Source organism: Lolium rigidum, chromosome 3, assembly GCF_022539505.1.
Source record: "Lolium rigidum isolate FL_2022 chromosome 3, APGP_CSIRO_Lrig_0.1, whole genome shotgun sequence".
NCBI lineage: Eukaryota > Viridiplantae > Streptophyta > Magnoliopsida > Poales > Poaceae > Lolium > Lolium rigidum.
In genome coordinates this window covers 224,349,660-224,362,431 of record NC_061510.1, presented here as the reverse complement: position 1 = coordinate 224,362,431, position 12,772 = coordinate 224,349,660, and the positions used below count along the sequence as shown (strand labels likewise).

General features: G+C 43.7%; 1 protein-coding gene across 1 annotated transcript; it reads right to left on the bottom strand.

Moving 5' to 3' along the window:
- Positions 1–5,063: 5,063 nt before the first annotated feature.
- Positions 5,064–11,380, bottom strand: LOC124703061 (glutathione synthetase, chloroplastic-like). The gene is made up of 13 exons (XM_047235270.1): positions 11,059–11,380; positions 10,016–10,185; positions 9,745–9,820; positions 9,494–9,624; positions 8,820–8,942; positions 8,635–8,715; positions 8,185–8,265; positions 8,046–8,115; positions 6,651–6,772; positions 6,338–6,477; positions 6,064–6,256; positions 5,832–5,958; positions 5,064–5,478 (listed from the first exon to the last, which is right to left on the bottom strand). The coding sequence occupies exons 1-13, from the start codon at positions 11,320–11,322 to the stop codon at positions 5,476–5,478; spliced, it is 1,581 nt and encodes a 526-aa protein (XP_047091226.1). The 5' UTR covers positions 11,323–11,380; the 3' UTR covers positions 5,064–5,475.
- Positions 11,381–12,772: the final 1,392 nt, after the last annotated feature.

Genomic DNA, 12,772 nt, shown 5'->3' with positions numbered 1-12,772 from the left:
GAACTTGCTCGCGGGTGATCCGCTATGGTGAAGCCGATGTCTTGCCCCGACCAATTGAGGTACTCAACTCGTTGGTGGAGGCATTTTCTCCGCCATGAACACCTGTCTCGAGATTACTTTTTGAGTTCCGTTGGACGGCCTTCCCTTCGAATCATCGACACCGCTCCGTTTGAGTTAGGATCAACATAAGGTGGTGGTGGAGGTGCTGCCGCTATTCTCGAGCCGATGCCGATTGTCGTCCGTAATCGCGGGAGGTGGCGGTAGATGAACTTCGCTCCCGGGCTCCCGAGGGTTTCTCCGTGCTGCTCGAGCGTGAGCGTTTTCGCGTATCCGAACATTGCTTGAAAATTTCGACGGTCTTTCCGCAGGTGCCCCGACTGTCTTTTCCCGTTGCTGTCGAGGAAGAAGTGCATCTGGCACGGTCCGTTCAGCATTTCTTCGGGGGACACGAAAGGTCTTGGAAACCTCGGCCCACTATTTTGTCTGTTGCGGGAGTCGTCCCTATTATCGCTTCGCTGCTCATTGCTTCTCTGATAATCATCTCTGTTGTTTCCTCCCGTGTTTGCTCGAAATCCTGCCGAAATTTGTCCTGGGGCATCATAGTTTGGATACTGCCGAGGAAATCGTCGCCTCGATTGATAATTTCGACCACGGTCCTCCTCTGGCGACTCGTGTCGTTTATTGTGGACAGCGTCTTCTCCGTCCGCCCATCTATTTGCTATCTCCATCGGCGCAGAATCTTGTTTTTGGATTGGTCCTTCCCAAGTCCTCGACAAAATCTCCACGCCTAATTCCTGCGACAAACGCATCTATTGCTCTCTCGTCGGATATATTCTCTCGCCGAGTTTTTTATGATGTTCCACCTTTGGATGTATTTTCTCATTGACTCATCTCGGCTTTTGTCGACACGCTCTCAGCTCTTCTAACGACGCAGGTTTTTTGCACGTGGACCTGAAGTTTTTGACGAATACGTCCTCGAAACTTTCCCGAGTTGTCGATAGACCCCGGCGGAAGTTTTTTGATCCAAGATCGTGCGGCTCCACTTAAGTGCACCTGAATACTTTGCATGGCTGTTGCTCTAGTTCCTCCGAGCTAACTTCACCGTCTCGAGGTAATCAATTAGCCGGTCCTCCGGATCTTGCAGGCCGTCGAACTTTTTGAAGTGATCGAGCAACTTAAATCCCGACGGGACTCGAGTTTTTCGTACTCTCCTTGTGAAGCACGGCAGGCCGCACATATCCTCGTCGTTAAGCTCCGGGGATTGCCGATGATCCCTTCGCTTTGTCTCGCTCTATCGACCCTTGCTTGTGCTCCTCGTGTCTCTTGCTCCGCTTGGTCCTTCGGGAACCGCCGCTGTTGCCGCTGCAGGTCGTGGACTATTTTGCCTTGCCGCTCCTTCTGGGAGGCGTTGCTACGAACGCTGTCCCCATAGCTCCAACCCCTCGCTAACGCCATATTGTATAATGTTTCCCTTGGATCTCCCGGGGGTGGCTCCGGGTGCGAGGATGTAAGCTTGTGTCGCCATATACCCAGCTTCCGGTGTCTTAGGGATAATATTTCCTCTTGTATCTATCGACATAAAGGACATGTCGAGGTTTTGAACCAAGTGCTCTCTTTACGCTTCGGGTATGTGTTGTAACCTTGATCTTCCTCTCGTTCCGAGCCTCCCCGTGGATATCACCCGAAACTCTAGATTGTCCACTTAGATCTGCCCTTCTCCCGCTCGGATGCGTAAGCCGCCTCCTTTCTCCCTGTTCAACTCAGGCTGTCTGTTTTTCTATTTCTCGAGCGGTTCGTGCGAGCCTATATTGATAAGCTTGCGGTTCTTGAGCTGTAGCTGTTGTCGTCATTGGCTCCGAACCATCTAGGGCTTTTGCAGCTCTATCCCAGGCTGCTTGCGGAAGTTGAACTCTGACACGAGGTGTGGGCCCATCATATTTAGTGCCCATACCTCTCCTTAGATCTGAGGGATCGATATATGGATTCCCCAAATCGTCGAAAGCCTCCGATGTTTCTTCTTGATTTTCGATAGCATAAATCTGATGATACTTTGTACTCAGATCTATGTTGGGTTTGGTGACATCATTGTTGAGATTGATGAAGACCTTGCCCACCGTGATGGATTTGTCGATGAAATCGTAATCGTCGACATCGCTTGAGCCATCGCTTATATATGAGTCCGCAGATGACTCAAACGATGTGTCGCTGAAGATCTTGGCGAGTTTCTCTCTTGCTCTGATGCTGACGTAACGTGTTGCCGAAGTTTCTTCTTCGACTCGGTTGACGATGCATAGTTTGAAAAATCGGAATCGACCGCCGATGATCCCGACGAAATCGGAATTTCGACACGATACGATCCTTCCTTCTCGACGCGAAAGTGAAACCTTCCGAACGTCATCTCCATGGGCTCCGCCAGATACGCATATGCATCCAAACGGGAGGGTGGGTGAGGAACAAAATCAACAAGACTAGCAGCGATCTGTTTACCTCGATCCATAGTATTGCTTCCGGTTGATGATGTCAAAGATCTTGAACGTGCCATCGAGATCAGATCCTTACGCCTCTAGTTCCCACAGACGGCGCCAATTGACAAGGGATTAACTTGTCAATGCCTATGGATTGTAGGCTAGGGTTTAGTTAGAAGTAGAGGGCAAGTAGATCTCGAAGGTTTCAGCTGAAAAGTACTCGACGATTATGAAAACTAGGGTTTGCAGACAATGATTCGATGATCTCCTCGTCCCTCGACTCCCCCTTTATATAAGAGGTGGAGCCGAGGGTTTCGTTTTGTACAAGTTACGTAGTCCGGGACGGTTTCTAACTCATCCCGCCAGATTACAAACAACACTTCCTATTACAATTCTACTTTCCTTAATATGTCTTGGGCTCTCGAACCTTCTTATTCTTCGGGTAGTGGGCCTTCATTAAACCCCGGGTACTATCTTTGGCAGGCCCATTTGGGATGCCTATGTCAGGCGCCGATACAGGATGTCAAGGAACCTGTTCTTGGTCATTTTACGGGGCGTCAGAAACTACGACCCCTACTTCCAATGCATGCCCGATGCAACAGGTGCGCTAGGCTTCACCTCCTAGCAAAAATGCTCCGCGGCTATTCGCATGCTCTCATATGGAATGGCTGCGGATATATTTGATGAGTATCTTCGAATGGGTGAGAGCACCTGCCTTGAGGTCATGTATAGGTTTTGCCGAGCTGTGATTGCCGTGTTCGGAGAGTCTTACTTTAGGGAGCCAACTGTTGAGGATACAAGGCGGCTCCTGTCTATCAACGAGTCTAGAGGGTTCCTAGGAATGATTGGCAGCATAGATTGCATGCACTTGGAGTGGAAAAACTGTCCATTTGGATGGCAGGGTGCGTACAGCGGGCATGAGGAGGGAAAAACTTTCATTCTTGAAGCTGTTATATCTCAAGATTTATGGATTTGGCATTCGTTCTTTGGCATGGCCGGTTCCAACAATGACATCAATATGTTGCACCGATCACCGGTTTTCAACCGGCTCATGCAAAACAAAGCTCCCCGGGTGAGCTATGAGATCAATGGAAATGCATATGACAAGCCATATTATCTTGCTGATGGCATCTACCCTGACTGGGCCACATCGGTGAAGACTGTCCGTAATCCAAACTTCGAGAAGACGAGGAGGTTTGCCAAGATGCAAGAGGCTTGCAGGAAAGATGTGGAGCGCGGATTTGGTGTGCTCCAAGCTCGGTGGGCAATTGTCCGTCACCCGGCAAGAACATGGTCCCTGAAGACCATGCATGAGGTAATGACATGCTGCGTGATCATGCACAACATGATCGTTGAGAACGAGCGTCCTGATGGCCGCAATGAGAACCACTGGGAATTTTAAGGTGAGCTGGTGGCGCCACTTCCTGGAGCTTCATCTTGGCAGGAGTATCTAAATATCAATGTAGAAGTCACTAACGAGAACGACTCCAAACACCTGCAGACGGATGTGATTGAGCATCAGTGGACATTGGCTGACCATGAAGATCATGTCTAGAGAAATACTATCTTATTTTTATGTAGACTTTTAAAAATTTAAATGTAAGAACTATGACTTCATTGATTTCCTTATTTTGTTGTTTGAAAACTTCATAAATTCATGCAAGCGCGGAAATGCGTCGGGCCGCTGGAGCCACCCCCAGGTGCAAACGGACGCGCGGACAAAAACGATCTGTCTCGCGTCCGCCGCGTGACGCAAATGGACATTTCGGACGTTCGAAATCCGTCGCGCCGCTGGAGATGCCCTAACATAGCGCCTATTTACTAGAAAGATGGATTCTTAGAGATGCAATTTATATCCATGCACCTACACAATTCACTCTATGTGATTTTTTTTCAAGAGTATACGTACCTTTTTTTTTTTATAGAAGAGAGCAAAACAATTTACAAAATTCCGAGATCATTTTGCGAGCAAAAGCTTCCGGAGTCAGGACACGCCAGATTACAACTCGACACACTCCACACCAAGACCTAAGCCTACTCTCGCGTCAGGTACGAGCTCCCTCCTACTCCTGCAGCTGCAAGTTCCCATAGCTGAAACTCCTCTCGATTGATCAGTTGCACCATTCCACATTGCTCCCTGCTGTTGCCGAAAACTCCCACATTTTGTTACTTCCATAGCCTCTCTGCGTTTTTTCAATCATCATTGCCGCTGCAAGGAGCAAATTTTATCATTTCCGTCTTGTTTTACGTTTTTATTTGAGGAAACCATCTTATACTGATTTGTGAGCTAAAGCATTGAGGTCCATTTTACACATATTTTAGAGGTTGGCCCAATACTATATTCTAAGGCCCACAAGCCACGAGTGCCAGAAGGTTTTTCAGAAATCAGGATAGACTGCCCCTCAAAGAAAAATCAGGATATACTTGTATTTACTATTATGGCCCAAACTTCAATATCAGTTTTTTTCACGACAGTAACAGAACTGCACATGTTCTAACGATAGGTAACAGGTATTGATGTAACTTGAATTTCTGGAACTCAGCAGATAGAACCTCACATTTATCTAATACGGAGTACGTAATGTTCTGCAAGACAAAGGAGGCTGAAAGAAAGCTTCAGCAAATTAGTGAATCAACAAGATGTGTTCAACCGTCAGTAGGACAACAGGGATCTACGTCCAGTCAAACAATGATCATTTATTCATCCCCATGCCTAATTATCAGTTGGTACTGAATACATGAACACAACCTAGTTCATCCGACCATTCCAAGAGGTAAACAAATTGCAAACCCCTGTTCCATCTCATCTTTTGCACCGTGAAAGCTGCACACACATAACACATTCTCTCCTGTGCTGCAAATTATCTGCATTGCTTCCTATCATCCTATTCCTGCAGATGGAAGAGACTGAATGCGGAAACGAATTCGGACATGCATCCTTTTGTCTGTGAGTTCAGCTCTTCATCCCGAGTCTGTTGTCACTTGTGATAAGTTGGGAAGCCTTCTCGTCTCACTGAAACAAAGGAAACACGGAGGGCAGATGAGAATAAAGTTTGGAACACAAAATAAGACTGAGACCAAAATAGAGCAGTTATCTGCCCAGGATGTTCCAGGTCTGAACCACGAGAGGATACTTATTATGCCTATTGTAAGTATCAGTGCAATGTAAAAGACTAGTTTCTTACTTCAAAAAAAAAAGTAAAAGACTAGTTTCAAGTGACTTTGATGAGAACATCTTTTGTTTTCAAGGCAGGTTGGATTTGACAAGTGACTTTTCGAATTACCTCTGCTGTAAGGAAACCGACAGGTATTGGACACAGGAAAACTGAGTTCAATCGTTTGTATGCACTACACAGTAATAATCACCTCGTCTGTGAGGAGAATGCTGTCCAGAACAGCGAATCCTGCAGCAACTCCACCTTCGTTCGATGAAGAAACTTTGGTCCGCATCAAGTAACCAGATTGGTCGTTAATGATGACCTTATCTTTGTTCCTGCAGTTAGCCATTAAAAATTACATGATTTAATCAAAAAAACGGAAGGGAACACAGAAAGATATGCCGAGTACAAGAGTTCAGAGCGACCAAAGGATTAACTACCGCAGGTAGGCTCCAAATATTCCAAGCTCAGAGATTGTAAGGTCCTCAAAGCAAACACCGCCTTGGACAAGGTGAGTAAGAGAAGCTCTGGGGAAAATCCGCTGCATCAAAATATAGGCTGCAAGAGCCTCTCCCTGTTCGTTCTGGAGTCTGATCAGTGTCTCTCGCAAATCGTGACCATACAAGTTGTTCCCTGAAGAGAAATATCAACATCGGTAAAATATGTGGGAAATTATTGTGAGAAGGGTGTTTTTAAGTGCCAAAGGAAACTGACCTCCACCTTCTCGCTGAGGTTTCAGGACAAACAAGTCAGGTTTTTCTATTGCTGATTTCACTATTTCTTCATTGTCCAAGCTCCATAACCCTGCAAAGCATTTACGTAGCTTGGCAATGTCTTCCTCGTTGTCAAGGAATCTACATATAAATAAGATCAGATAGTGATTATGAATGTGCTATGAAAAATTACAAGCTTAGAGTCTGATACGTACTACCACCGAGTTATGAATACATCTAATAAGGAAGTATGCACATCACATGAATATTCAAAATACATGACAACCCATTCTTAGTGGATATAACTTTTTCACCTTTCAAGAACAGTAGGTTTTGCTAGTTCTTGCTGGATCTTTTTGGTCCCCACTAAATGGTAGGATATTGAAGGGCACTTAATTGCAGACGATTGTTCTATTAAAAGTCTTGCACTCCATTCCTGAAATTAATATAAGAAGAACATGGCAGGTGAAAACTTATCCCAAGAAAGGTGAAGGGAGAAGTCCAGTTTGCCCCCCTAAACTTGTCCAAAAGTTCACTTCACATCCCATAACTTTAATTTGGTTCAACTTTCACCCCTAAGCTCTAAAAACCATTCAGAATTACCCCTTCCACTGTTTTGACAGGTCTTGGCCCGGTTTTTCTTTCCACTTTAGCAGTTTTTTCTTCCTGTATACCAACTCATCATCCTAGTAAGTTTAACCCATCACATAAGTATTAATTTGTAATAGCATGAACTTTGCAGTTACTCACAAAATTGGTTGTAGCTAGGACGGAGGCGGAAATGTAGCGGCTTAAGCCCTAGTGGCGGAAGCATGGGCAGGCGTAGGGGCAGGCGATGACCTGGGCAGGGGCAGCCGGGCAGGTGGCACCACCGGCACCATGAGCTGGCCGGAGAGTGGAGACGAGGACCCAATCCTATTTTCATGTGGAAACGAGGCCGATCGCTTTTGTTTGTGGCGCATGCATGTAACAGGGACGTACAGTAATAAATGTACGGGGTAATTTACTAATATGATGAGTTGGCATATAGGAAAAAAATGGCTGATGTGGCGAGAAAAACGAGTCAAAACCTGCCAGAACAGTGAAAGAAGTAATTCCGAACAGTTTTTACAATTTAGGGGTGATAGCTAAACCAAATCAGAGTTAAGGGTTGTAAAGTGGACTTTAGAACAAGTTTAGGGGGGTAAAGTGGACTTCTCCCAAACGTAAATATTACTCCCTCGCAAAAATGTAGCGCATATAAGTTTTTTGAAAAGTCAAACAATGTAAAGTTAGACTAAGTGTGTAGAGAAAAATATGAACATCTAGATTACCAAATCAATACCATTAGATTCATCTTGATGTATATTTTCATGTGGTATACATTTGGTATTGTAGATATAGATAATTATCTCAATAAACGCAGTCAAAATTTACATCGTTTGACTTTAAAAAAATCTTATATGCACTACATTATGGCAAGGAGGGAGTATGCAATTACATCATTTGACATGCTGAACTTCAGCTTTACAACAAGGATAATGAAATTTACAAACAAAAGAAGTTTCCTTTTCCACAAGTAGTGAAAGTAAACAATCATCACACCAAAACAAACATATGATTACGAAAAAAATGTTCTTATGGAGACTTTATTTTCAATCACATTATGAGATAGAGATTCACTTTCTACTGAGAAACGGTGTTCGCTAAACAAAGGCAGTAGTACATACCACTTCTGAAGGGTAATCATTTGGCGAGTACCCAGCTCTGAAATACACAACAGCAACAGGCCGGCCATCTCTGCATTTTCAAAAATTTATATTAAAGTGATAATACCAAAAAGGGTTTTCTTCTATAAAAGATACATACACCACAAGTGTTCCATCTGCAAGCACCTGTCCTTCGGCCTCCACCTGTGCCAAACTTTTCCTAATAGTCATCACACCGTGCGTAACAGATAGTTAAGGGAAGCCCGATCTCGATGCTGTTAATTTTGATATCAAGCAGGAAGCATGTTGATAGTTATAAAGTGAACAAGCAATCCAGCAACACGGTAGAAAGTTTGTATGTACACATGAATGATGAACCACAATACATAACTAAACAAGGTCAATTCATTAGAATTTAAGAAAATATATGGCTGAAAATAACGTATCTACAAAGTACAAAGGTAAGTTGTAGATGCAACTCGTATTAGCTTAAAATTGCCTTACTATTTTGTCCAAGCAAAAACGTTGACTTAAGGGGACATTTGAGGTTTTTTCTTGTTTTAGGGATTTAAAAATAAAAGGGATATGAAAACACATAATACAAGGATATGATTCCCTCAAATGATTGACCAGCCAGTATTGGTCGTACATATTCCTTTCTTCAGGTTGAACAACCATCATAACTACAGCACTGGGCAACCACGAGGAAAAAATATGTTAGTTGATGCTTGAATTTTCTAAATAATCTTGATAAAATAAACATAAACTGCATAGGAAAAGTGACAAAGTGTAGACCTGTCATTATTATATTCAGCCCATGCTTTGCCCAATGCTTCAGCGAATTGAGTGGCTGCATAGTTCCGAGGAACCCTTTCAGAATCAAGGCCTAACACTTCACGATATTGTTTAAGTAGGGTCCTGTACTTAACAAAATAATAGCACTCATCAGGTTAACTATACGGGATAATAGGAAAATTGCAATCAGATCAAGATAAGATGGATGTTGTTATCAACTGAGAATGTCCAGCAGCCTGATTACTCTCTCACTGGCATAGAAACAGATAGTCCACTCTTGCATCAGACATGTTTAAGCAGAAGCATGCTTACAACTAAGGGTTTTAAATCAACAATATATGAACACAACTTATAACCGAAAGATTAAGCCGAGGCTTCTCAAAATTTTGAATATTTCTCACGTTCTTGTAGGTGTATAGCTATGTTAGGCAGGCATATTGACTGTGTTCAGAATTTACAACGCTCACCTAGTCACCTTGGGTACTCCAATATGCTAAAGAGATGACCTAATGGCTAGCAAAAATGCCATTTATAATTGGATGCAGGAGACATGTGAGCATACAATATAATTAATGCAAAATCTCATATTATGTTTGAAGAGACTACTGTAAGTCACAAGGACAAAAAGCAAGATGATTCTACTTACAGAGTTCAAGACAGCACAAAAACTTCACCTGTGAAGTTCACTCACAAGGGAGCCTAGACCAGGAAAAGATGTTGAGATAGTGTTGAGCTCAATTTGAAGAAGAGAATTTGTTTCAGAATCTAGCATGTAGTCAGATCGGTGCAACCCTAAGCGGATGTCCTGATGGTTTGTTAAGAACTTGTCAGTACCTTACCAAAGAAATTTACTAATAAGCACAAAGTTAAAGATGCATTTCTATGAATTCAGAATAAGAAGCTTAAAACAAACTCAGTTAATTACCTCCTTCTTGTTTACTGCCACCATTTCCGCGTGAATTTCTAACAGCCTAGCAGTGAAATTGTCAACCTGCTTTGTTCTGGAATCACGAAATAATGAATCGGTATTAATCTGGCAGTTCCTTATACACACAAAAAACCAACTAGCATTTACTGTATTTATTAAAAGATAAAATGAAAATGGACTGACCATGTCAATCATCAGACTAATAGACAGTAAAATGGTTCTGAAAACTTAAGGCAATATAAAAAATCAAATGGACTTTGTAGCTTGCCTAGACAAAGAATCTTGCAAGAACTTCCCATCCAAGCTCACACGATCCACAAGCTCATTGAAAATAGGAGCCAACTCGCATGCTTGCTTCCAAAAGTATGCTGGAAAACGTGTTGGAAGTAGCGAAAACGGAGCATGAACCAACCCAACACCTGGTACTGTTCCAGATCTCTGCAAGAGGTCGATATTATGTTAATTTTCTAATTCCACAAAGATGCTAATTTACAACTATAGCTATTAATTCGAATTCTTCCTCTGTTCACTAATATAAGATGTTTTGGCAAGCTAAATTAGCCTGCCAAAACGCCTTACATTAATGAACGGAGGGAGTAGCATTTAAGCAAAGCTGGGTAATACTTGAAGGAAGATGCCAGAACATCATGTGGCATTTAACATTTAAGGGTGAACAGAATAAGAGCATGCCTTATTGTTGGGTTGTTTCAAAAAAATTCATGAAGAGAGAGGACAGAATCCAACACAAGGTTCTGTTGATGATCCGTTGACTTGTAATGCAACTTTCACGCTTTAAATTCCAATTTAGATCACAAAGGATCATCGGGTAGCAACACCTCACATTAAGTTAATGCAACTCTAGTACTTAATACTCCTATTTCTCATACTACAAAGATCTTCAGATAATAAATTTACATTACGGTAAATCCATGGTTGCCAGTTAATTCCGTGCCTATTTTCTAGCTCTATGGTTTTCGTACACATTTCAGTTCCATATCAAGAACAAATCCTATGGGTCAACCAATTCCCAGCTCCCACAAACGAAGCAGAGGCAACCTACAAAGGGCATTCTACGAGAAATGCAGGTGAAATTAGGAGAGGAGAGTGTACTGTTCCACAGGTTCAACAGGCTCTAAAGTGTTAAGTCCAATTACTGAGACAAACATTTAGTTTATGGCTAAATGCACTAGCTGCATGTGTCCTGAACCTGAAGCCAAACGAAATCACCATGAACGCATCACGCGTCCAAATAATTCTGAACTCGCATCCACAACGGGGGTGAAATAGCGGGCAAACAGAGGCCGTACGCACCGGGTTGTGGCGGTCGCCGACGACGAGCCCGTGCGCGGCGCACCAGACGGCTGCCGTCTCCACCATCTCCGACAGCACCGCCGCCCCCGCCGGCGCCACGCTCGGGGGCGCATCTGCTCTCATCGCCCTCAGGGAGACGCCGCGGCGGCGGATATGGGACGCGTACGAGTCTCCCACGGCGAGGTGTGCCCGGGACGTCGGAGCGGGGAGGCGGCGGACGCAGTAGCGGTGGTGCTGGGAGGAGGAGGAGACGCAGGAGGACATGGCGGAGGAAAGTTTGGGAGTTCCCCGGCGAGTTCCTGCAATTTGGTCCAATTCGTGTGTGGTGGAGTGTGGTGTCTCAGCGAATCGGCACGATGTAGAACATGAGCTCTTTTTTAAAAAAAAAAACCACTCTATTAAGCAAACACTAAGCCACCTCATTAAAATTTAAAAACTTTCCAGCCACCTTCGGTACCCTGAAAGTAAAAGAGTGCGTCTGAAACCTGCTGCCGCGAATCATAGTATAGTTACATCATCCAGGAGGAGTTGGCTAAGGAAGCTAGGAGTTCATCGACCCAGTTACAAGAATTAGAACTCTCAAAACAAGACCTAGCTATTTCATACGCTACTTTATTGACCTCCCAGCTATAGAAATACTATTTGCATATATCGATATTGCTTCATTCCACATCTGGGCATTACTAAAAAGATATTGAATCACCTCCAGGCAATCCGACTCGGCTTCAATGGACACACATCCCCTAGAGTTCGCCATCTCCAAACCATCCCGCATTGTCAAAGCCCCAGCCATCGCCGCGGACGAGACATGTGGTATAAACCTAGACATAGCTGCCAGGAATACCCCCTGTCTATCCCGAAGGACTGCACCAATTGCACCTCTTTGAATATCTACATGGAAGGTTGCGTCAACATTTAGTTTTAAGAAATTTATCCGAGGCTTTGTCCAAGTAATCTTGGCGACAATACTAGTGGGACCAAATCAAGCAAAATTTGAAGCCAGGGATCTTATAGACATAGCACATCGAGCAATTGGAGGGATCTGCTCGCCGTGGGTGATGCGTCTGCGCATCCACCATATATACCATGCAGCGATGGCCACAAGGTCATTAATTTTGATAGAACTATACCCCTGAGGAGAACCCTGGTGCGCAGAAATTAAATCTTCCAAAACAGCCGAGCCCTGCTGGTTTGCTATCATCGCATGTGAGAGGGTATCGTCCAAGCTCAGCTCCTTCCAAATGCTAGTGGCTCTTTGACACTTTACAATCATGTGCAATATATCCTCCGCTTCTCCATTGCACACAGGGCAGGTCCCAGATATTCCTATATGGCGATCATGAAAGATTGCTTTCAATGGCAGGATGCCACGCATAGACCTCCAACAGAATTTTTTTTTTACTTTTGCAGGAACTTGTAACTTCCATAATTGACTCCGGACTTGTTGATGTCATGTTCTTTTGTTGTCATATATTCATATTTAGTTGAATGTCATGTTCTTTTATTTATGGATGCCTAGCGGTGCAAAATAAAATGGAAACTTGTAAGTCCAAGGAGTTTGCATATATGTTAGAGAAACGCATGAGCCGCTAATCTAAGCCATGCATCATTCATGGTGGAAATTTACAGCGAACCATAGTGAGCATTCTATGAAGCATTTTCAATAAAAAGCTATACCCATAGTAAATAAAAAGATTGTTGAGATGCTCATTGT